General features: G+C 36.3%; 3 protein-coding genes across 3 annotated transcripts; all 3 read right to left on the bottom strand.

Annotated features, from left to right (window-relative positions):
• Positions 1-3,913: 3,913 nt before the first annotated feature.
• cebp1 (CCAAT/enhancer binding protein (C/EBP) 1) lies at positions 3,914-6,034 on the bottom strand. Its single transcript, XM_053494653.1, has 3 exons — positions 5,922-6,034; positions 5,416-5,709; positions 3,914-5,303 (listed from the first exon to the last, which is right to left on the bottom strand). The coding sequence occupies exons 2-3, from the start codon at positions 5,707-5,709 to the stop codon at positions 4,965-4,967; spliced, it is 633 nt and encodes a 210-aa protein (XP_053350628.1). The 5' UTR covers positions 5,922-6,034; the 3' UTR covers positions 3,914-4,964.
• Positions 6,035-6,849: 815 nt separating this feature from the next.
• Positions 6,850-9,555, bottom strand: LOC128520417 (chymotrypsin-like elastase family member 1). The gene is made up of 8 exons (XM_053494652.1): positions 9,453-9,555; positions 9,180-9,286; positions 8,911-9,017; positions 8,691-8,819; positions 8,125-8,261; positions 7,578-7,723; positions 7,337-7,486; positions 6,850-6,921 (listed from the first exon to the last, which is right to left on the bottom strand). Exons 1-8 carry the CDS (start codon positions 9,484-9,486, stop codon positions 6,910-6,912), a joined length of 822 nt encoding a protein of 273 aa, XP_053350627.1. The 5' UTR covers positions 9,487-9,555; the 3' UTR covers positions 6,850-6,909.
• Positions 9,556-9,558: 3 nt separating this feature from the next.
• ttc21a (tetratricopeptide repeat domain 21A) lies at positions 9,559-26,165 on the bottom strand. Its single transcript, XM_053494654.1, has 29 exons — positions 26,033-26,165; positions 25,810-25,939; positions 25,588-25,698; positions 23,350-23,516; positions 22,930-23,052; positions 22,664-22,821; positions 22,499-22,583; positions 22,222-22,320; positions 20,884-21,076; positions 20,681-20,769; positions 20,360-20,554; positions 19,647-19,782; positions 19,336-19,493; positions 18,483-18,692; positions 18,152-18,390; positions 16,711-16,783; positions 16,515-16,625; positions 16,250-16,388; positions 16,062-16,162; positions 15,281-15,469; positions 15,083-15,193; positions 14,727-14,808; positions 13,946-14,096; positions 13,586-13,747; positions 12,140-12,341; positions 11,315-11,539; positions 11,061-11,181; positions 10,808-10,875; positions 9,559-10,235 (listed from the first exon to the last, which is right to left on the bottom strand). The coding sequence occupies exons 1-29, from the start codon at positions 26,057-26,059 to the stop codon at positions 10,158-10,160; spliced, it is 3,933 nt and encodes a 1,310-aa protein (XP_053350629.1). The 5' UTR covers positions 26,060-26,165; the 3' UTR covers positions 9,559-10,157.
• Positions 26,166-26,363: the final 198 nt, after the last annotated feature.

Below are 26,363 nucleotides of genomic sequence, written 5' to 3'. Positions count from 1 at the left end.
CAGTAGGTGACGCAGTTTGTCAGGGTCAGGGGGGAGGGGCAATTAAAGTTGGGGATGATTTTATAAAATTGATAAAATAAGATTTGGATTAGGATTAAGAATTTGGTGAATAATTCAGTGTGAATGTGGTGCTATTTAGGGCATTTAGTAAGGAAGTGCAGCTCTGTCTCTATTTTATTGTGTGCGCACCTCTGGCACAGTCTCTTCTCTCAGAGCAGACAGGACTGTGTGTGTTGCCCCGTCTCTACAGCCAAACAGTGCCCGCTGAGTCTACTTCATCAACGTTTCTTAGCTTTTACTTATTTCAGTCACCGCTTAAATAGTCTGCCACACTGTCCTGTCTGTTCGGGATCTTTCTGTATTTCTCTCTTTGTCTCTCTCTCAACATGGTTTCTGTACTTTAATTTAAATTCCTAACAAACCTAACAAACATTCAAATTCAATTTTATCCATTAACTATCTATCTATACAACACATTAAGCCCAAATCATTATTTAGAAGCAAACTTTAATTCAGTTATTAACAATAATACAGTAACTTTAGCTGTGAGGTGTGTTTTTCAGCACTGCTCGGACCCCTGGCTCTTCTCCACGAAACCCACACCGAAACCTACTGGTTCAGGCAGTCTAATGCAGCTATACACAGATTAGCCATGACATTATGACCAACTATAGCCCAGCAAAATGGTGAGAGGATCATAGGAACCCATCAAGGATCTCCCACAATTGCAGGGAGCAATGGCCAGTCTGTCTGGTCTGATCCGCTGTAAGGAAAACTGCAAAAAAAAATTATATACAATTTTATGACAAATGATGGGCTAAGCTTTAATAAAAACAACAACAACAACAACAACAATAATAATAATAATAATAATAATTATTATTATTATAATAATTATTATTATTATTATTATGTACTACAGAATACTAGTTTCCTACTATTATTATTATGTACTATTTAGCAGAGCTCTGGGCAGATCGTGGAGTTTGTGGAAAACTGACAGTCATTTTTGCAACAAAGTTGAAAGCAACACATTTACAGAATGACTTTGTATGCTAAAGCATTAAGATTTCCCTTAACTAAAACTAAGGGGCCAAATATGTTCCAGCATGACTATGCTCCTGCTCCTGTATAAAGTAAGCCCAAAGACTTTGGGCTGAATTGGAACCAGGCCTCATTGGACAACAGCAGCTCTTGACCTCTCTAATGCGCTTGTGTGGCTGTATGATCACAAATTCAAATGGCCACGCTCCAATATCCTTCCTACGAGGTTTAAGCAGCAAATTGGGACTAAATCTGAAATGGCATTTCAACACCCATATATAAATGTCTATGCCTAAACAAACCTTTTGTCATTATAGTGTATTAATGACTATATTAGTAGACACAGATGCTTCACTGACTAAAAAGCTACATGAACATCACATATGAATAAAACAACTAATAACAAATGTTCTACACCTTTCTTGTATGTGCATGTGATTTTTTTTCCCAGCACACATTATTCACATAATCACATACAGAAAGTGATTGTGTGAAATAGACACTATTAAGAAACAATGTGTGCACCTTTCTAATGAACTCTTTATCACATCTCTTTTTGGAGGTGTTGTCTTACACTCAGTTTATCACTTACAATTTTCCTTTCTAGTCGTTTGTAGGTTGTATGATCGCATTTAGCTTAATCACAATTACCAGGAAATATCGAAGTTCCCTCTAGATTTATTGGCCTTTGAATTAATGCAAGTCATTGGTCATTTGGTGTTGCGCAACACTGGGTTTTGAGGTGCTGAGACTGAGCTGAAATGCTGTCTTTCCTAATCGTGTGGCCATATTTCAGTTCTAGAACCGCATATTGCCCCATAGAGATTGGTGCAACTCAAACATTTGAGCACAAAGATGTTTCAACATGCATTCAGGTATATTTGTAAGTTTTCTGAAGATTTTCCACCACCTATCCACATTTCTCCCTTGCTCTTTTATACCGTTTTCCCTCATTGCACTGTTGGTCTGGTGTTATCAGCTCTAGCCATCTGCTCTTATGGCTTACTTTTAAGTTTGGGTAAAAACTGCGCGCACACACACACACACACACACACACAAACACGTTGACTAACCACCTTGTATATTTAGCTTTCTTTCTTCAGTGCATCATGTTTACAGTGATAATATAGAAAAAGTGCAAAGGCACATTTTATTCCATGCAAATGTTACAGTGTGAGAACAGATGACAGGGACTGATAACACTGGATCGCTAGCAAACACAGACAAACAAGCAAGAAAAAAAACCTTGTCCACTTCCCACTCGCTATCTGTGTGTCCTGTGTCTGCAGTGGCAGCCACAGGAAGGCTCATAAAGCCATGCTTGTTGATGATATCTCCAGTTCTGTGTCCCACATAATGATGAAATCATACCCGTCCCACCAGCGTTGGGCCTCTGCTCTTCCCCACTCAAAATCCTGTGTCATTGTGTCAGTTAGCAAGTTTAGTAATAATGAAGTAAGTAATGTGTTATATTCTTCATGAAATGGAGTGATTTCGTAGTCTGTGCCTGCTAAAAGAGTTCAAATAATTTCAGAAGCAGTCATTTTGTTATTTGCAGAAGTGGAAAGCATACAGACCAAACAACTTGGTTAACAGAATTGTTACTGTTTAAGTTACACGTGTAAAAAGGAGAGTATTCATGGAAAAAATATATTTGTGCGAATAAGAAAAAACTACCTGGGTAATTACTTTGCAAATTACTTATATTATTACCATATGTCTAAATGTAAAGTAAGTAATCAAAAAAATACTTTCAAAAAAGAATAAAAATATATAGTAACTCACCAAATAAATTACAATATGCTGAAGAGAACCTTGGATGTTTTTAAAAAGTATATTAGATCAGGTAACTAGATCATGTTAATTCATGCTGTACACATATATAGTTTTCAGCTATATAGTAAGCTATCCAGCAAAAATGTTCCTTGTACATTCTCCTGAGCATTGCCTATAGGCTATAGCTTGCCCTTACAATCTTTTTGCACAGGCGGAATGTTGAGTTGAAAACTGGTGACACGCCCTTGGTTTTCGAGTTGTGTAATTTGTAGATTTTGCATTAAAAGAAAAACATTTAAAACGATGATAGCTGATAAATTGGGCCAGGGATGCTCTTCTGTCTCTACTGCCTCAGATAATACTGCTGCCAATTAAAGCCTTTGATGCCTAAATTCTTCCAAGGCTTTATTCTATTAAAAAGTTAAAAATGGAAAATACTGGAGCTTTTATTGGTGTACAGTATACTAGGGTTAAAATGCAAGAAAATATTGTCATGCAATAATAAAAGTACAAGGGTGTTCAAATCAAACCAGGATTTGTGATGAAAGTTTTTGTGAATGAAGCCATAAATGCAAATGCCACATCCCTTGTATAGTCCTGACCCTCATTCAAGCCATTCCCACATGTGTGGAGAATTAAAGGAGTTCCTGGGAGGCCAGAGTTTCAGATGTAAAACAGACAGTCTGATCTTGGCTCCGGTGTACTGAGAAAACGTTCAACCTTGTTGGTACTCAAAAGACTTGAGATGCTGGGATAAGTGCATTAGTGTTGCAGGCGATAATATAGAGAAATAAAGGGAGTTTTAAACTCTCATAACTGTTTTCTGTTATTCTGCACAAATAACCATCCCGGTTTGACATGAATGCCTCCTGCAATAATAATAATAATAATAATAATAATAATAATAATAATGAAATAGTCAACCACGTACTCTATTTAAATACTGTAACAAAAGCAAATATAGTTTGCTACTTCCAAGTTATGTATCAAAATAATGAGAATTTTGTTGTTTAAAAAAATCATTTTACAAAATAAGTTAAAAAAAAAAATCTGTTATTGAATGTAAATCATCATTTAAAGCAAGTAATAGCTTTAAAGTGACCTTTATTTATTTCACCTTATAGCACAAAAACATCTAAAAAATAATCCAAAGTTCATTATTTTGTCTTTGTTCTTGTCCCCTTGTGTGTGCAGTAGGTTCATGTATCATGTACAATTTCTGAAGTATATACATGTCCGTAATTACCCTGAAATATACATTATTTATATGAAATAGAAGTTCAATGCAGAAGATTACTTACACTTACTTAACAAGGCATTAATAAAGAGCTTTACAGTTGTATTCACATTACTAATAAGTAATAATTGTAAAAAATTATATTGGTAATAAAAAAAATATCATATAAGAGTGGAATAATTTTAGTTGCCTCTCAGGACTTTTTTTTATCCTTTGCGACTTGTTGGATATTTTCCCTCCACTCTTGTTATATGCTTTAATGATAAGTTACCATAATGTTCACTGAAAGTTTCCTGTCAAAACTCTGACATATATATATGGTTCTTGAATGAATCGGGGGGAAAAAAATGACAAAATTGATATAAAATTCTACGCTTGTTAGTAAACAGAGACAGAAAGACTTGCAAAAAGATCACTTGCAAAGCTGATGAAGGACCTTTGTATGTAACATTCTCTTCAAATTAGTTAAATTAACTTCTACCACAATAATGCTGCAATAATTAGTGAAATATGTTGTAACTATAGTATACAATACATTACACAATAGAGGTGGAAAAAAATTATAAGGCAACTGCATTGACCTGATAACCAAATCCCTCTAAATGGCCATCCTTACAATGCTTTCGGGACTTGAGTTAGTTTTTAACTTACTTAAAATATTACAATAAAGACTACAGAAATTGACAAAGTGTGCCATTTTTCATTTCTAGAAAGCTCTTTAATAATATGAGAGATCATAATAACAAGATACTTAATTTAGCTATCCTAACTTCATTTCAGAATCATTTTTTGAATATAGTTTTGCAGATTATCCTGTTGCTATATAAACCAAGCGTATTCGCAAATTTAACATTATAATCTTACAGTCTTTATATTTAATCATTATGTGTTCATGTAATCAGGTTCACTAACCTGATAATTTAGGTAAGTGATTTTCTAAGTTCTCTTCTACGTCATTGACTTTGCTTTGTAGGTGGCGCTGAGAGAGATAGCGACTGAGCATGTCCACCTCATGGCTAAGCTGTTCGATGTGTAGTAGTAGCCTGTGATTTTCTTCCTGAAGCTCCAAGGCCTTTTGCTGGGTGAGCTGGATGCGGCGACGAGCTTTATCTCGGCTCTTCCTCACAGCGATGTTGTTGCGCTCGCGCCTCAGGCGGTACTCCATGCTATCCTTACTCAGGCCTCTCTTCTGGCCTGGCTGCCGAAATGTAGACGGAGGAGGAGGAAGAAGGAACTGAGGAAACTCCTTTAGCACATTGCCAAGTTCACAGAAGAGGTAGAATAAACACAAAAGCAAAATTAATATCATAGTAGTAGGGTCAAGGAAAAAAAAGGTTACATAACAGAAGTTCTTTTACCTGTTGTATAACATGACTGTGCTGTGCTGGTCTTTCCATTGTTGAGTTTGAATTATTAGAATAGGGCAAATATGCCATGCCCATCATGGACTCTCCGCTCCTATCACTTGTCCTGGACAGTCCCTGAGACCCCATCGAATACCCATACAGTCCTCCTTCCATCTGGGGAATGTGACCGGGCAGGGTACTGGAAGATGACGTGGTGGAGTCAGGAGCCAAGCCGTTGTTGACCAGCGAAGTGCACGAATGGTTATTGGATGAGAAGATGTGAGCGGTAGAACGACTGTGTGACATCTAGGTGGACAAGACGTGCAGAACAACCAGTAAGCGTTTCTATGCTGACTAGTAGCTAGAAGGATACCCCTTACTTAAAAAGTCAAATTTAGTCATGTATAGATGAAAGTACTTCCTTAAGCCAGGTAGATAAAAAAACAAGACTTAGTATGACGTATAAAGTCTCCTATAGAAAGAAAAGACAGTAAAATAGAATTGTGAAAAGAACTCACCTTTAATTAGATCAACGCTGTACGTTTTACTTCGCACTTACACCCAAACTACACTGGTCTGTCCACAAAATCCGTTATGATACAGGTACTCAAGAGACCATGACACCATCATTTCCTCTGTCACAACCCCCTTCTCTGTCTTTCTCTCTCTCTCTCTGTCTCTCTCTCTCTCTTTTTTTTTGGTTTTTCAATTTTTACTGCCCTTTTAGAGAATACATGTAAATGATTTAATATTTTAAAATCATAATAATATATCTAATGAAAGCTGAATAACAATGCTATAAAAGGACTATAAAATATAGTTTCTCAATCAATATGACCTACAAAAATGAAATGCAAATGTGGAAGACTACAGACATAAAAGTTAGATAATTATTTTTTTCTTTTTAGAAAATTTGCCAATATTGAAATCACATTGATTTATGATTCATATTTTTGGTCCACAGAGCCATCTATATTCGGATACATTCGGCAAACCTGTAACAGAACTCTGAGAAAAAGGTCAGAGCAATGTACTTGAATAATGAAACCATGAAGCAAGAATCCTTGACAGGCGGAAGTGATGGACGGACACTCAAAAAGAGAGCAAAAAGCAATTAAAAAACTGTTCACAGCATAAATACAGTACAGAATTAATACAGTTTAGTGCCCTTTTTCTCTACACCATTGGATCAGGGGTTAAAAAAGCCGGACTGACTTTTGTCTGCTGTTAAAATGTATGAGAGTGCTTCTGTTCTTCACAGAGACAAATCAACAACATACTTGTTCCTCATTTGTTCAATATTTTTTTAACAAGGGTTTAAGCTTGTATGATTACTGTCTACTTTTTATAATATATTTATATTAACATGTATACTGCTGTAGTATGATGGTTATTTTGTAGATTTTAGCCAACAAACAGATATACTTAAAAAAAAAACATACACTCTTTAACGTTTGTACAGATTGCTTTGTCTTTTATTCAACAGCCACAAAACATGTTGTGCTTTTACACCATTTCCTGTAAAAGAAATAAGAAGACCTGTAAGTAAAGGGAAGTAGACTTCACAGACTCCACAGTAAACTAAATCACCATTGTTAACTGAATATAATTTTGGAGATTTTATATCCCCAATGAGAGCATGCCATAACACTATATAATGTTTAGATACCTTGTGTTTATTGTTGCCGTTTGTGAATCTGGCCAGCAGTTTTTATAGTTAGGTTTTTAATCTATACTCATATATTATATACATCTTACATTATTATTATTTATAATATTTTATATCTTAGTCTACCATACTAAATATTGCACCATGTTTAAGCAGGATGCCATCTTTCTAAGTCATTTGAAATGACTAAGGTACATCAAAAGCAAGTCCTTTAAGGTTTAGCACACTTTCATCTAAAAACAGAAAAAAAAGGTAAAAACCTACAGAATACAGCCAGTCAGTGAAGGCAGACACACGAGTGAAGACTGTTGGTTTGCTGTACAGGTTGCAGTTTAAAGCAGAGCCAAAGCTAACAATACCATGAACCCTCCAGTAGCCATCACTCAAGCAGTTCAAGGGTCCACCAGAGTCACCCTGAAATGTTCAAATGGCCCACAGAATCAGGACTGAAGTTAATCATAACTATAATAAAACTGAATCGTTAAGTTTGGGAAAACATCTGTACCTGACACCCAGAGGTCAAACCATCTCCCCCAGCACAAATCATGGTTTTCTTAACTGCACTGCCCCACCATGCAGGAGTGGAGCACACAGTGTAATCCACCACACTGATGGGCGCCTCCTGCAGGACGTCTGGCATATAACCTCCAGCTGGGGACGGGAAGGTCAAACCAGAATGAACATTCCTTAATTTATACAGTGGAGTTTTTGCTTACACATGCAAATAACTTAATCTGACACATTAAATATGGATTAAATCTACTATAAGGAGCATTTTTCTTTTTAATTTATTGCAAAAGTTTTGTTTATGTTATCCTTTTTAGAGCTTAGGGTGTACTTAAAGCGAATAATATATGGTAAAGGGGTTCAGCTGTCAGGACAGTTTGGGAACTGAAAGTTAAACAAAATAAAGTTTAGTCCTAGAGAGCAGAAGCATCAAGAAGACTGTTATTAGACTGTCTTGTTTTAGACAGTTTTTAGACTTTAGACTGATTTTTAGACTGACCAAAACAGAATTAGTGCACCTTGGGAAAAGAAAAGTTTATACTTACTAGCCAAAAGTCCCCATCCGGTAATATAGCAAGTAAAGCCATTGGACAAAATTTGACCAGGATAAGGCAGCTCTGCAAGGGCTACATAACTACTGCCATAGATTGGTGAGTCCAACTTCATCAAAGCAATATCATTTCTGTTAGAAATTAAATATGTGATATAAGTTTCCTAAGTAAGGAATAAAATATAACAGGATTTATATATATATATAATATTTCTTATAACACAGTGTTTAGCCAGTAATTCTTTTTAACCATTTATAGTTACAGTGTAGAACATCTGTGTGGCAAAAAAATAATAATATTTTACACTGTAACTTATATCCACATTACGTAAATGTATTCTAAAAATCTAAACTTATTACACTGATTATTAGATCTGGAATCTGCCATACAATTCCTCAGTAACCTAATATTTAAGTTACAGATGGAACCATTGTCAGAACTGCTGTTATAGAATGTAATCAACAACTTTGGACTAACCAGTTTTCAGACCATGGTATGCTTTCCTTAACGCAGCAAATATGAGATTACCACAATATAAAAACGAAACATTAAAATGTTACCCAGTTGCCAGGTCTTCTGTCCATCCGGGATGAATTTTAATCCTTGTCACACCACGAACCTGCTCACGGCCTTCAGGCTTACTCAGATCATATTCCCCCACAACCACACGATATTTCTTGACATTCAGACTAGGAGAGGTAAACATATTTTGTGCTTATATGTTGTGCTTTTAAAATGCTATGTTTTAGGAGTACTAGACAGACAAGCGAAAAGCCTCACTCGAGGATACAGTGGGCTGCAGTCATCACGTAATCCGAGCTAATAAGGGTGCCTCCGCAAATGTGAGCAAAGTCACCTGTGTTCCAGTGATCATTCTGCAGGGATATCTACAAAACACACAGTGCCAAAACTACAGTAAGTATACAGTACAATTAATAGTACAACATTCAAGAATATCGTCAGCTTGTTTTAACACTCTTTCTTTCAGAGTATGACTGATGGGTCATATGTTGGTTAGTAATTCAATTTTTCGAATGTACAGTAATTACCTGCCATTTCCATAGATTAGGGTGAGCATTGGACCCACCTACAACCTTCCCATTTTGTGCCTCAATGTCCACTGCCGGTAGGGGCAGGACAGAGGCAGAGATGAATCCTGCACATCACAGATACAGTCAGAGATAAAAAACAGAAGGCCATTATACTGTAATAAAGCACAACCAACTGAACAATCATTTAATTGTTTAATGTGCATTAATATCACCAGGCTACAATTTTTCTATATGGAAAGCATAAAAACAGCAAACGTCTACAGATGTTACCAATACAACTCAGAAGAACCGCAAGGTGCATCATGCTGGATTAAAAATGCAATGATTTTCCTTCAAGAAGCATCTGCTATTTATATACCTGATGGAAATCCAGGTGTCTGGTGAAGGCAGGGGTTATTTACATTTCACTGTGTTAAGATTGGAATAAAAAAAAAAAAAGAAGTAAAGTAAAAGATATGTGGTATCTTTCTGGAGTGTTCATTGTTGTTACTGGAAAAACATGCAGACTCAAGGCTGTGAAACGGAGCAGGTGGGCCTAGATTTGTTCTATTTATTTATTTATTTTAAGCACACATTGTACCAACAGTAATGCAGAAAGCAGCGTGGCAAAAGAAATAAGAAATAAAAAAGAAAACTTGAAACATTTAGAGGTACAATGAAACATTCACACGAAATATATATTTTTGCACATTCCAGGCTCCACTCAGGGGAGCATTTTAATGACATCACATTGAAAATATAAGCAGGATTATAAGTTACTGTGCAGTTCTGCATTTTTAAATTGCCATCCAAAATACGCAAATAAAATGCAGGTTGTACATCTGTCACATATTTGCTTATATCCATATGGAAGAGTACAAGTCGAAAGCGATTAATCTTGTCTACTTTGCTCCTAAAGAAGTTCAATGTAAAATGTTTAATAAGATCATGTCCTGTTATTGCAAATGTGTTTATGTTGATGCAATGTCTGTGTTCTTATGGTCTCAGAGAGAGCTGGGCCCGGTGTAGAATTTCAGTTTGGATCTGAGGATAATTAGGATGCTCCAGCAGGACCTGAGAAAACAAAACACAGCCTTTACTTTCTTTAACTCATCAAATTTATGATATAGTGAGTATCATCGGCATGGAGATTAAAAACTGAAAAGCAGTTGCTCCAGGCGTTAAGCCAGCGCTTCTAATCATTAACAATTATTAATAATGATTTAATTATTACAACAATTAAACTCGGCGGCGTGGTGGTGTAGTGGTTAGCACTGTCGCCTTGCACCTCCAGGCTCTGGGTTTGATTCCTGGTCAGGCTCGATTCCCATCTCTATGTGCACGGAGTTTGCATGCTCTCCTTGTGCTGGGTGGGTTTCCTCCGGGTACTCCGGTTTCCTCCCACAGTCCAAAGACTTGTAGGTTAAGCTAATTGGCGTTCCCAAATTATAGTGTGAATGATCGTGTAAGTGTGTGTATGTGTGTGTGTGCCCTGCACACCCTGCCTTTGCACCCTGTTCAGGGTGTACCCTGCTTCGTGCCGTAAGCCTCCTGTGATAGGCTTCAGGCCCTCGCGACCCTGAATACAGGATAAAGCGGTAAAGAAAATGAGTGAGAATGATCATTAAATTCAGATTTATACAAACCTGATGACAGACATCAATGGCTTGTGTGTAATTCTTGTACTTAAGATAATTGAAAGCGAGTCTGTACCCTGTAATGAAAATACAATTAGCTCTTAGTGATGTAATTAATATAGGCAGATAAATTTGAAACTAATAATGCACTAGTATGTCATGTAAGCTATAAAAATGTAATAACAATAGTCTTGCCATAATATTAAACTATATTAGATTAACTGATGAGTGACACAGCTTTGTCCTCTGATAAAATCCTTACCGACTGCAGGATCTATGCAGGAGCTGTATTTCCAGGCCAGTTCATATTGCTCAGCAGCATCCTTATACCTCTGATCATTCTCCATTATGAAGCCTTTATACTCATATGCCTTGCTGCATGACTGAATCAGTACAATGCAAACACATCAGTATAGATTATACAGTATATTTACAGTATAAGACTGTAAGACCACTGAATGAACCAAACGCTTTGAAACTTTCCTGATCATAAGTAAGACTAAGGCAGGTTCATACCTTATTGTGTCGAATACAATCATCCAGAAGCTTATCAGCATTCACATATTTTCCTGTTTTGATATACATGTCAGCAAGGAGCAGGCAGCTTTTTTCAAAGTCTTCAGCGATGCCAGGGGTCCACTGCATCTTGCTGATCCTCTTTAAGAAGTTTCTCGCTTTGGGAGCTTGTTTGAGCAGCAGCAGTGCCTGGGCTACTACTAGCAATAAGGTCCCCAACATCACCTATAGCCACAGGGAAATCTCATTAACTCACTTGCTCACATATACTCTACTTTTACTGACTTGCCCTAGTAAATTATGATGGGTTTAAATATTTGCTTGATACTTGAGCCACTGGTTATTCAACAAATAACCTACAAAGAAATATATCTGGAGGCTGCAAATTGTTGGTCTGTCGAATGATTCCAAACGCTGTTTAAATAAAAGTTTTAAATAAAAAGTTTTCAGACTCTTTCAACCTTTTCACATTTTGTTTTGTTTCATGCTCATTTTTTTAATGTGTGTTTTCCAAAATCTCTCCCCAATTTAGCCGAATCTAGACCTATTCCCAACCACTGTGTTAAGGCACTTCCACATGAGCAACAGCCACCAAGTTTTTTCGATCCTTTCCACTTGCATGAGCTTAATAATGCCACGAGTGCCCCCTACATGGCATCAACAAGTGCCTGTGATGATGGTACAATTTTGGCACACCTATGTTTTGGAAGTTTCACAAGTTGCTTATTAGCCGTAATATAATGTTTATTAGACAATATTGCATTATAATTTAGAAAAAACAAAATGTACTTGTTAATGTACTGTACGTCATCAAACCTCCTTTACCTTCTTTTCAATCATGTCGGTCAGGATATGCACAGCTTTCTCTATTTGTTTCGGCTCCTTGCTGTAGATCAAACAGATATTGTAAAGGATTGTGGCTTTGTCCTGGCTGAGTCCAGAGTGCGGCCGGAATTCTTTCAGCAGATTCTGGGCTATGTTCATTCCCATTAACTTTTCATCATCAAGGACAAGTGGTGCACTCGAACTGTGAAATTAAAAAAAGAAGCAGTAAATTGATGATAAATACAGTAGTTATGTTAACTACATAACTATAATATATTAACTATAATATGTTATATTAAACATAAATATTTAAAAAATCTAGGAGAATGTTATTCAAGGTTCACTGCATTAAGCAATGCCAGAAATAAATAATACCTAGTTAAAGGTATTCTTTAAAATCTTTGTCCCTTTAGGCAATTACAAATGTACCATGTTAAACATAACTTTAGTGTAGAACATGGCACGTTTGAGTACCATTAAGACAAAAATGAGAAAGATGTTTACCAAAAAAATGTATATAATTTGCGCATTTCATTTGATACAAATGAAAATTGTATTGACACAATCGGGGCATTTAGTATGTAAATTTCATCAAAATATGTAAAAAAAAAAAAAAAAAGTGGATATTTAAAAATATCAACATTAAGACAATCACAAAAATCACTTTTATACATACTTTCTGCTTTAAAACTACTTCCAAACTACTTTGTATAATCTGACTCTATTAGATCTCACTCATTTCTCCAGAAGCGGTCAGGCAAAACAACTCAAAAACATCTGTCAAATTTTTGGTATCTTGTTGCAGGGTACACCTTGCCAGATGTTTTTGCAGAAAATAATGTTCTTGCTACCTGGTACACAAACTAATGTATACATTATATATAATATAATAAAAATATAGCAGCAGGTAGCAAGCTGCGATGTCCAGCACTCCTTGCAAATAGCTGCCAGGTGTTACCCATTACACAAAACAATAAAGTGGTTTTAGATAAACATACAGTACTTATCAAGTATTAATGGGATAGCTCACTACTAATTGAGCAAAACGCCTGCTGAAAGCTTATTGGCAGAAGGCAGCGCTAAGAAAAAATATCCAGTGAAAATTTTTTGGATGTCTAATTCCTAAAAAAAAAAAAAAAAAAAAACTATTTGGACTTAGACACTTAATGTGTCCAATTTTATATTTGATTCCATTAATAACCACGCTGAACCTTTGCAGATATCCTCAGAACATTACACTGATCATGTATTTTGCTCTGTTATGGCACTAAACATGGATCCATATGACCAATTATCATTTACAGCTCTTTGTACAGTATAAAAACATGCACCACTTAAAATTGATTGAAGTTAACAAAACATGGACAACTTTGAGCTTCTAAACACTAAATGTCAGAGTTTCTTAAAGGGCTTTTGTATCGCAAATCTACTGAATCACATCTGTACCTTGAGCCTTCCTCTGAGCTCTCAAACACCTCTCCGCCAAATATCTTCTTGTCTGGGTTTAGACAGATATGCACCATCAGCTCAAGTGCCTCTTCCCCCCATTCTGCATCTCTTCTGGCCTGGTTCAGGTGCATCATTGCATCCCGTACACGATGCACATGCCTGATAAACACAGAGAACACTTTAAAAACCTGCTTAGCCAAGCTAAACATGCAGTGAAAAAAATCTTTGCCTGTCTGTTAAACTGTTAATTGTAAACCCATTATAGTTGGGAATCTTTATTGCGTGACCAAGAAAATTTAATAAAACAACGGTTATCACTCGAGGAGAGACTCCACCAGTGAGATGCTAAATACTAACCAGTAGTAGAGGCCTTTGACATAGTTGTAACCTGCTTCTCTAACTGCAGTTGGAGAGTAGGCTTCACATTTCTCAAAGAAGGACAGGACTTCATCTAGTCTCCCTACCCAGCGTAGCATGTGCAGAAATTTCACCAGTGCATGGAAATTATCTGTCGCAAAAAAAAAAAAACAGCAATGTTGCCATGTTGTATGAACTTTTGTGAGCCATTCACTTACTTGGTGGAAAGCACAGCTACAGGGATATATCCTTACGTTGGGCAAGGTGGCCTGTGGCACAGCAGATATTCAGGGGTATATTTAGATATTCAGGGGCTCAGTGGAGGGTATCTCAGTGGTTAAAGCATTGGACTACTGATCAGAAGGTGTCAGGTTCAAACCTCACCACCACTCAGTCGCCACTGTTGAGCCATTGATCAAGGCCCTTAACCCACTATTGCTTAGATGTAAAAATGAGATAAAATGTAATTCGCTCTGGATAAGGGCATCTGTCAAATGTAAATGTAAACATTCCAGGACATCATGAAGGTGTTTAGCAAAGTTTGAGTACAGGCCAGACTATTTCTTTTACTCCAGTTTTGGCATAACAGATCTTCACGGACATAGTCAAGATCTGTTATGTTAAGACTGGAGAGTACGAGAAATAGTCTGGCCTGCACTTAAACCTCACTAGACACCTATACTGTAGGAAACAGTGGTGTGATTTTCCAGTGTCCACAAATCTTTAGCCGTGTATTAAATGTTAAAATACCTGCTAAGCGACGGTTTCTAAAAATCAGTACCTGGATGTTCGGATAGGATATCTGCGTACAGTTCGAGGGCTTCCTCTATTTGGTTTCTCAGGAACAGCACATCAGCTAACAGCTTAAGACATATGAAATGTAAAGAAACATGGGCATCACTATTAAAATAAAGCCACTGAATGTGGTATAAAAACAAAGTAGAGTGTTAAACCTATGTGTGGAAATAATGACTAACTAAAATGTCAGCATTGGGAGCATCTGTTCAGGCCACTACAGGTTCACTGCCTGAATTAAATACTTGGCCCACACTCGTGCAATTTAATCTAAGGTTAGACTGCATGGAGCTGGAACAACAGCCTCTACACTACATATGTACATTCAAATATGGACAGTACCATAGTGGTGCTAGTATGATTTTTACTGAGCTTCAATATCTTAAGACAGTGGTCTTCACAATAATCCAGCTGGTGTTGCTCATAGTGAAACCGGACCACCTGTAAATGAATCTGCAGGGAAGAAAAGAAGGAGTTCTGTCAGTTCCTTGACCTTCCCAGCTTTCAAACCTGACAAGCATTGAGGTGTATGCGACATGCCTCTATGTCATCAGGAGTGTAGCTCTGGGCTTCTGAAAAGCACTGCTTCACTCTCTCGAGATCAGATTTCCGGTGATACTCTTGAGCCTGCTCACAACAAATAGCTGCTGCCACTTTCCTCTGCTCATCTGTGCTCTCAGGCTGCTCAAAAGGCAAACGTCTCATAATCTTCTTCTGGACATCAGAGATCTGACAACAAGTAAAAGCAGGGAAGGAAAATAAGTTAATAAAATAGGTGCCAAATTATAGTCTCAAATTAGAGTACATAAAGAGTGAATGGATAATTTATACCATAAAAGGCACTGTGGCAATTTCTTCACGAAGATCTGATTAAATATTGCAAAATCTACAAATATAATAGTAATAGTTTTGTCTGAGGAAGAAGCACTGACTGGCTCATTACTTCACCTCTAACCATCATGAATGAGACTGAATTTTTTTTCACCAATCATAATGCAGAAGACGGATTTGTCTGAAAAGGTAGGAAGCTTAACCTAACCTCAAGGCTCGTGGGGGAAAAAAACTTCCTCTTATTTAAAATTTCTGGCAGATTAAATACATCACAGCAAGCAGAACCACTTCGCAAAGGTCAAAAATGTTCATGAAGGACTCTTTAATCAGAAGGATTTCAGCAGGATGGAAGAAATATTTTCCATGTACATAAATACTGTGGGAACAGTCTGGGTGGGTGGCCCACGTACTATGCATGTGATGGTCAGGTGTCTACATCCTTTTGACTAAAGTAGATAGTGTACTATAAATAAGATAAATACGCACTCACCTGTTGTAGCTTCTCCAGACATGGCTCATTTCTGGCCTGCAGAATTTTCACAAGCATTCTTGAAAATTTGACATCATTTATCATGGTCTTCAGATCAGTGCCTGAGAAAACAAGAGTCTACTAGTATCTCAGTCCATCTCAGTTTTTTTTAAATAATAAGATGGGAATAAATAATTTAAAGGAATTACTGTCTTCATGATCCAAGGCCTTCAGTATAATTTTCTCAGCTCTTTCAGAGTGCTTAAGTTTAAGCAGAAGCTCAGCCAGCTCTAAACACACAGAATCCTTTATGCTTGTTTGGAGTGCACTTTCATAGTACTTAACCGCCTGAAGGATAAAAGTCAAATCAGGTCATATATGAGCAATGAGTTGATCATTCTGTGTAGAAACGTCAGTAATAAAAATGCATTAACAAAATAAAAGGAGGTTAAAAAAAAAAAAAAGGTCACTTGCCTGGTCATACTGGTGCGTCCTCACCAAGGCTTGGCCTATTTTCTTGGCAAGTGTTGCATCATTGGGTGCCATTTTTATACCTTCTTGATAGGCCTCAATAGCTTTTTTTGGCTGAGATAACAAACATGGTTTTATTTTGCCATGGAACTTATTATAATAAATTCTTATAAATAAAAATATCTCCATTTAAAAGTACCTCTTGGATCTTCATAAAGGCATCACCAAGCAACACATAAGAGTGAGGTCCCGGTAGCTGTTTACAGATTTCTCTGAAACAATTATAAACCTTGTTTAGCTTTTTTTTTTTTTTAGGAAATTTACTGTAATGAAACACAGCAGTTAGAACAACGATTGTATATTTATTTGATTTATTTATTCATGGTTGGTAGCGGCCATTAGCTAAGCAGTTAAGATTCTATATTAGTGAGCAGAAGGGTGTGAGCTACTCAGCTATAGTGCTAAAAAAAGAGATCGTCAAACAACTTTTAATATTACACAAAGTATTATTGCAGTTTGTGAATGATGATTTCATTTATTAGGGGAAAAAGCTGTGTAAACCTGTCTGGCTCTATGTAAAAAAGTAACAGGCCCTAAATGTAATAACCGGGACAAACACATTCCAAAAGGTTGGAATATTTGTTCAGAAGTCTTGGGGATAAACAAAATGTTTTTTGGCAAATGTGAGACAGGCCTTTGTGAGGTTTTTTGGTCAACAGTTGCTTGGAACTCTCCCATGAATGCCAATTGTGAGTCTTTTTCTTAGTGTTGAATCATGAACACTGACCTTAACTGGAGTGAGAGAAGCCTGCAGTTCTTTAGATGTTGTTCTGGGTTCTTTTATAAGCTCCTGGATGAGTCCTTGTGCTGTTGGAGTAATTTTGTTAGGCTGGCCACTCCGGGGAAAGTTTACCACTGTTCCAAGTTTTTTTTTTTATTTGCTGATAATGACTCTCACCAAAGCCTTAAAAATGACTTTGTAACCATTTCCAGACTAATACGTACATGTCAATGTGAATGTTTCTTAGATTGGGGCATGATGTGTTGCTTTTTGAGCTCTTTTAGTGTGTTTCACTTTGTCAGACAGATTCTATTTAAGTGATTTATTGATGCAACAGGTGTGGGAAATCTAACTCAGCTTCCAAAAAAATTGTTTAATCAGAGTTCATTCATGATATTGCACATGGGGTGGCACAACCAGTTATTGGGTTTCAGGGCAATTAATTTTTTACATAGGTCCAGTTGGGTTTGGACAGCTTTTTTTCCCCTTCATAAATGAAATAATCACTTAAACTGTATTTTGTATTTAGGTTATATTTGTGTAGTATTAAATATATATATTTTTTTATAATTTCAATCATTTAAGTTTAACAAATATGAAAAATATTTATAAAAAATATGTAACGCAAACGTATACATATTTATGCCTCATGCTATTTGGATCTGTACCAAATAAATTCATATGCAGTAAGCTATTGGTTTTACATGTACAGTCACTGCACACTTAGTTCTCTAACCCACCTTTACTGTACACTGGCCTTTAACCAACCACTTACATTACTTTCAATTCTAAGTTCTATAGGCATTATGGTACTGTATTTAATGGTATCATAAATCTTTGGTAAAGTGTGCATTCACACCTGTAACATGCTATGTAGAGACTCTTCTCTCTCCGTTTTTCAAGATAAATGCAGGCCATCTTCTCCTTGGCTTGTATGTAGATGGAGTCACCCGGCATTATATTTCCCAGTGCATTTAGAGCTGTGTCAATATTATCCTTAGCTAAAGCCAAGTCCACATTAGCCAGTGTTACCCTAACTTCTTCAGGGGTGCCCTTAAACCGACAAATTGCATCCTGTATAACTTTTGTAGCCTCATGCTGCAAAAAAAAAAAAAGGAAAACAGTACAGTGTAGGCGAAGATCCCTTCCAAAACAAACCTACAGCAAAAATGCCTTACATCAAAACTTACCTGGTCTCCGTTTAGTCGCAGGGCATCTGCTAGCTCCAGGTACAGAGAAGCCCACTCACTGTTCAGGATCAGGTTTTCCTGTCCCTTAACAATCTTTTTGACCCCTGGCATGTTAAACATCATGTGGAGACACTGGATGGCCTCAGACAGCTGTCCTGCTTTCTTCAGAGCTCTGGCTTTGATCAAATTATACTGTGGCTTCTGTCTTAACTGAAAACACACACGCATACAGACATATTGCACATACACACACATATTGCACATACACACTCCAAAGTTACCAAACCTTGTAATATGGTACACGGGTGAATAAAAAATTATCTGCACTCTGGTTATATTAAAACGCCTGTCTCATCAGCGGTCACTGTCTTATTTCATTCAAGGCTACTGTCTCCCCAGTCACTGCTGTGCCGTTCGGATTAAATGTGGAGAACTGCTATCCAAGGGTGTTGTTCGCACACTTTTACCCACCCTGTTGATATCCTATAAAAACTTTGTTTTGAGGTGTTAAAGCATCCTCCCTATAGTACTGATCTTCCTTTACCTGTTTGGTCCCCTGAACGCAGCCCTACGAGGACGAAGATTGAGGAACATAATGTAGCGATGCATTCATGTTTCGCAGCTGAGCCTAAAACAATTTGTAATGAGGGAATACAAAAGCTTGTTGAAGGGTGGACAAAATGTATTGAAAAGCAAGAAAAATGATGTAATTGTTTTTCTAAGAGTTAATCAAGATGGATTCTACTGCCAGAGTATGGATAATCTTTGACTCACCTTGGTCTTTTAGTCAAAAGTTATTGAAATGGAAAAAACGTACTAAATGTAGTGGAAAAAAAGGAGCCCTCTGACTCACTTCAAAGTTATAGCTGACCCCCAACTCTAAACTGCTAAGACACTTGCTATACTCTCCTGCAAAAAGGTGAAGTTTGGCCTGCAGTAGGTGGATCTCGGGCATAGAGGGATCTTTCTCCATACAGAGGTTCAGAAAGTGTTGAGCAGCTGCTTGATCTCCTTTAAATACAAGGGTGAGTTGTTCATTTATATTCCATTTATATGTAAATAAAAAACCAGGACAGAGAATGATGTTATTATACAGCATATTCAACATTGTAACTTGGTTTATTTAGGCCGGGCAGCGGTGCATTTTAAACTATAAAGACATACCTGTAAGGAATTTGACATGTGCCATGTAATAGCAGCTGGATAACACTCGGGGAGCGGCTTTAATTACTGCCTCTAGAATCATACAGGCGTGCTTCAGTCCAAATGGACAGGATTGACCAACATCATGTGGCATATCCTACACACATCACAAAGTATTTTATTTCGGAGAATAACATTATTACTGAATGTTATCTAAAATATTCATTTGAAATATGGAAAGTGCTCATTAAATTAAACGAAAAAGAACCTTTAAAGTCCACTCAACTGGCCCCCTATAGTACCTGTGGGTACCAGCCTCCCTCCCTGCCTCCCTCCCTCCCTCTAGAAAAAAAGAATATACTCGCACTGTGTTGCCATGGGGACCATTTTGATATTTATTTATTTTATTACTATTTTATAGCTGTGCACTTACTCAAAATAATGTGTCATTGAACATTTCATGGTGAGGAAGTTAAGAAAGGGAATTAATTATGTTGCACTTAAATGTTGTAGCTCATTAGTTTGGGATCCCAACGTATAAATAAAGAATTACGCAGCATTTCACATGTGTAATCAGCTATATGCTTCACAATGTTTGAGGCTATACACTCTGATCCAGTGTCTCAAGTACTGGATATAGCCACATTTTATTAAAAATGCACTTTGTTTTTAAATAATAAGATGTACAAATCCCAAATGCGCTTGAAAAAAAGTAAGAAGAGACAGAGAATCACCTGACTTCTGGCAAGGTGCATGCTGACGACATCGAGGAGGAAGCTGAGGTTGAGTCTCTGTAGGTAGTCCACTCCATAAGACAGTCCTTGAAGAGTCTGAAAATGGAGCTCTGTGGCCTCCTTCAGCAAAGCCATCACACTGTCCTGAGCGGCTCCTCTCTTTGTGGCCAGAATGGCTTGTAAAAGTATGATTTCCTGCCAAATAAGGACATCCATGTACTATTATAAATCATCACATTGCTCAATTAATTACAAAATGCCTCATAAAGTCAGTTTTAACAAATGTTAGTAACAGGTTTTATGTTCAAAGGGCAGACATACTGCTGAGCCTCCTATTGATGCATGGAAAAACTCCAGCTGCTCTGCTGCCTTCTCCACCCGTCCTGCCATTAGCTCACACCTGATCATACCTGAATACACGAACAGAAAAACAGGAAAAAAAGAAGCTACAGTACTACAGCAACAAAGCTATTACACACGCGCATTATCTAAAAAACTTTAACTGTGGAGATATACTGTAATACCTGTTATACCAGCCACACTGTCTGAGTCAATATTCAGAGCTTTATTGTACCATTTGTGGGCCTCTTTGTACTTGTGTTGGAGAGTGAGAAGGTAACTGAGCTCAGAGATTATGGCAGGATCATCTGGTGCTTTGGACACACATTTCTGCAAAAACGACATCAGCATCTGGACAACATCTTTATTGTGTCCACACTGTTGAAAAAAAAGAAATGAGTAAGTCCTTAATGTGAGTCCAACATATTATATACAGTATACAGTACAGGCTATAGGGGGTCATAAGTCATTGGCTAGCAGCAGTTATATATTAACGTAGAATTCAAATACAGTATGAAGTCTAAAAGAGTGTAATTTTTGTGCTTAAAAATAAAACGATAGGGATGAAGATTAATATGTAAAAAAGAAGAATGGAATGATAAAGAATTAAAGAAAAAGCTTACAAGCCAAAGTTTACTATATAGAAAGTTACAATATATACAAACAGTAACACAGTACTTTATGATCATATTACACAGAATCAGATTTCTGGTTTTGCAGCAAGATGATAAACTAAAGCACGACAACAGCTCAAAAGTTTTTTTTTTGTAAGAAATGCTGAATGTTCATAACTGTTTAATCAGCCCATTGAAGTTTATAAACAAAAGAATCAAATTTCAAATCCGATGTCATCATCTAGACAAATATTAAAATTTTAATAAAGGATTTGCAAATACAGTAATTGCTATACATGATGAGAGCACAATTACACAATCGCATTTCTTAATGAAGTATCAAATGCCTTATAGAGTCAGAACATAAAACCTGTCAGTTAAAAAAAGACAGGTTTTATGTTCGAATGGCAGACATACTGTACGGCTGAGCCTCCTATTGAAGCAAAATCAGAGGTATTTTAAATATTTTTGACCAGGGCTAGGACTAACTAATAAGCCAAAAACAAATGTTAAAAAAATAATAAAAATGAAAAACATTTTTTTTAAAGTTACTACTGTACCTAGGTTTGTGTTTCATCATGGTTGTTATTATAAATCCAAACTACGTACCAGTAAGTACTACTTCAGCTACAATAGTGTAATATCTAGCCTTTCTATCCAGTAGACTCACCATAGGAAAAAGTGTTTTAAAAATATATTTTTAAAATAGTAATAAGTAAGTTTAACGAGAAATGAAGAACATAAGTGTGCGGACCCCGTGTTCTATTGCACTTCAATGGTGAACAGAGCCATAACCACAACAAAGAAATATCCCACTGCTCAGTGTATTTAAATTTTTAATGTTCTTCCCTAATAGAGCACTATATATGCATGCTCCAGTCCCTTTGATAAATGAAACAGATGTCTCACCAGTCTACTAATGGGCATGGTGACCTCCATATGAAGACTTGGAGTGCTGGGCTCCATGACCTCAACTGCATGCAGAAGTAACTGAAGATATTCTTTCACCTGCAACACAGATATAAAAAATCTAATGCTGAGGATATTGATGAAAGACTAAAACTGGCCTCAAAGGGTTTAACTTTAACTATTTTTTTATTAATAATATAAATGCTACCAGTGTTATTTAATATCCCAAAACTCTGGTTGGTAGCTTTAAACTTTAAACATACTGTTCATCAACTACCTTCTCTATATCACCATCTTTTGCTGCAGAGATGATGCTTAGCATCTGAAGTGCTTTAACGTTATGTGCATCTAGCTTCAGGATCCTGTTCACCAGATGAAAAGAAAACATGATTAAATCACATTTAATCTCTAATAAATGGATCCAAACTGATAGAAGGCCTACCTCTCAGCCACCTCAGCTGTGTGTTCCCAGTTACGTAGAGCCATAAATATGTTCATCTTGAGAACCAGCGCTGGAATAAAGTCAGGATAGGAAACTATGATCTGATTGATGATATTCAGAGCATAGGTCTCCTTCTGTCTCGCCATGAAAAATTCCACCTATTAGCAAAGCAAGAATTTAAACCCACATTAGGGTTACTTTGTTTGTAAATGTTTGTCTTACTGAGCGGTAATAGTGATTCTCATGTAGAATTTACAATTATGTACCTTTCCCATCAATCCAAACACGTTTTTTGAGTCAGAAATGCCGCTGTCAAAATACCGAGAAGCCTGAGATCGTTCTGCATCATTCTCTGAGGTCAGGAGAATCCATGACTTAAGAACAGAGCCCTATTAACACATACATTAGTGTCTCTGTACATATTTATGAAAAAAATCATGCTAAATTGCAAAACAGGAATTAAGTAATTAATAAAACTTGATAGAAAATGACTTTGTTTCATTAATTTATAAGTTTTTTTTTCTTTTTTATGACATCCTTGCTCCACAGCATTTATACGCATGTGTCTATGAACTTTTGCACAGTATTACATATTTAAATAAAATTAAACTTTCTAAACTACAGAATCGCAGCTTCCAGTTTAGGTGCTTGTTTAACATCAATGGTTCACAATAAACCAAACAAACCTCTAAAGATCCGTTTGATAATTTGAGCATCTTGTCTATGTACTCTCTGGCTTTTTGATTTCTCCCCAGGATCCAGTAGAGCAGTGCGACGTAGTAAAGAGCCTTTACCCCAGCTGTCCTCTTGGCTCTCTTTAAAGAGGACTCCAGCTCAGACACTGCCTCTCCATCTCACAAACGCACAGAGAGACATGCAATGTACCACTCTTTTAGAAATTGTTTTGTTTACACAAATTAACTACGGGATTAACAGCTAGGGAGTGCTTGATCCATAAAAAAAATAGTAATAGAATTATTTGTAAAAAAACTAAAACAAAAAAAACTAAATTTAACAAATAAATCTCACTTTTAAACTGGCAGATGATTTTAAAAAAATGAAAAGATTGTTTAAACATAGGGATACCATATTGTAAATAGACAATTAAATATATTAGGATATATATTCAAATAAAATATTTCTCGTTGCTAAAAATAATGTGAAATTGTCTAAGACAAAAGTAATATTCTTGACAAAAAGTATATGAACAGTTTGACAGCAAAATGAAATAACCATCAAGTTTTGACAAAAAAATATATAAAAATTAATATTTTTGTACAACTTTTCTTTTAATCGCTATGGTGTTAAAAAGTTAAATAGTTAAATACGTTGTAAATATTGTGTTGTGAACAAAACTGTATTAATAACAATAGCAAACCTAAAAATTATTCATAATTATTATTCAAAAGGTAAATCCAATGCTTTTTTTAACCATATATACATATAAAAACTAATAAACTGTACATCTATGTACTCTATCCTTCTATCTTCTAACTCATCTATCAGTTGATTGACATGAATGCAAATATATAAATAAACTTTGTGTGTGTGTACACAGTGTGTGTGTGTATATATATATATATATATATATATATATAGCAGGAATTGTTGAGCAGACATACTGAGTGTTAGGCAGCTGGAAGTGTATTTATATTTATATGTATATATTATTTATATTTTGTTATGTATTAAACCCATTGCAAAATTTATTAAAATCTTATTTCCCCCTTATTATTATTATTATTCGCGCACTACTCCATAATGAGAAAAAAAACAGGTGTTTATATTTTTTATGGTTAATTTATTAGAAAATAAAGACTGAAATATCCTAAATAAGTATTCAGACACTGAATACTCAAAGCCCTTTTGGCAGAAATGACAGCCTCAATCCTGCATGTAAATAATACTACAAGTGTTGCCACAACTTTTTCAGCACCTGAGCACTCTAGAGAAAGTTTTCATTCATGATAGCTCTTTATATTTTCCTGCATTAATTTCCCCCTTTATACTAACTAGTCGCAGAAAAACATCCTCCACAGCATGTATTTACACTTAAATTTCTATATTGTACAGAATCTTCTCTTTTTCATATTTGTACATCTAAGATTTTTTGTTTTTCTTATATTGTATATTTTTGTTTTCTACAGATATATTATTCTTATCCTAGCTAAATTTATTTTCTATTGTATTTCTTTTACAATTTCTTTTGACTGTGTATGTGACAAATAAAATTTGAATTTGATTTGAATTTGATGCTACCACCCCCGTGTTTGACTATAGGGATGGTTTTAATAAGGTGATGTGCAGTGCCTGATTGTATCATTTCCAAATAGTTTAATCTTTGTGTCATCAAGCCAGAGGGTTTTGTTTTTTCATGGTCTGAGAGCCATTCAGGTGGTTTGGGCAAACTTCCAGCCAGCTGTCATGTGACATTTAGTCTACGGATATTTCTCAGCCTCATGGATTTATTTTTACTCTGACATGCATAATTTATTGTAAGACATTATATAGTATCCATACATTGTGAGACAGGTGCACGTCTTTCCTAATTACCTCCAAATACATCCCAAGGATGATTGATAGGTGTAGGATGAACCAAAGCTCAGTTGCTGCAAGTGTCTTAACACAAAGGGTTTGAATACTTATATGTCTACAATTAATGGGAGATTTCAGTATTTTTTTTAAATAAATAGAAAACTATAAACACCTGTTTTTACTTCGTCAATGTGTGTAGAATGATGGGAAAATTAAATTTTTGAATACATTTTAAAATTATTGTGAAACATGAAAAAATGTGAAAATCTTAAAAGGGTCTGAAAACTTTTCATCAGCAGTGTATATCCTATGCATTCATGCCTCATTACTGTGCAGAATAAATCCCAACAACCATTTGGAGTGTGATATTTAGCTCAGGGACTGTTTACCTGTGCTCTCAGCCTGCCTGTGCGCCCACAGCAGGGCCATCACTGCGCACAGACACACCTGAGGATTGTCTCTGAGAGGGTTCAGCTCTCTCACAGCCTCCTGAAAGCGTCCTTAAGCATACGACAGGTTAACCATCATCACGTTAATCATACTGCCCCATTAAACTGGGTCAAATCATCAAATCATCCTGGGTCTTGATATGTACTGGTCTAGTACATTACCTTCATTCAGAGTTGCAAAAGCTTTGAAGAACAGAAGCACAGGGTCGTTTGGGTACAACCTCAGGTAGTGCAGAGAAGTATTTATTACCTGCCTGTAGAATCTTTCCCTCAGAAGGTAGATCAGAGAGGCCTGAAGTGCAAACACACCCACCTCGGATTAAGTAACAACCTAATAACCCGGGTGGACATTCAGACTGAAAAACAAATGACTGTTTCGACTTACTAAACAAGTCGGATCAGATTCTGCCATGATTGTCTTGTCCTTGGTTAGTGCAAATGTTCGTCAAGTTTACTTAAATGCGTTTCTGAAGGTCTGAGCATAGTCTGAGATCAGCCCTGAGCCAGGAGAACTTTTTGGTCTCTTGGTAACAGCAGTAAACACCTGCAGCTCACAGGCCAACTAATCGATCACTCACTGCAAAACAGTGATTTATCTCTGTCATGTTGTTAACCAAGAGCTAAAAAAGCTAAAAAATGCAGTATTCAGGCTTAAATACTTAAAATTAACTGATCTACTACTGTTCTACCGTTTAATGAAAATAATAATCATCATC

This window comes from Clarias gariepinus, chromosome 4 (genome assembly GCF_024256425.1).
Source record: "Clarias gariepinus isolate MV-2021 ecotype Netherlands chromosome 4, CGAR_prim_01v2, whole genome shotgun sequence".
Classification (NCBI taxonomy): domain Eukaryota; kingdom Metazoa; phylum Chordata; class Actinopteri; order Siluriformes; family Clariidae; genus Clarias; species Clarias gariepinus.
This window is presented reverse-complemented; position numbering and strand designations above follow the sequence as displayed.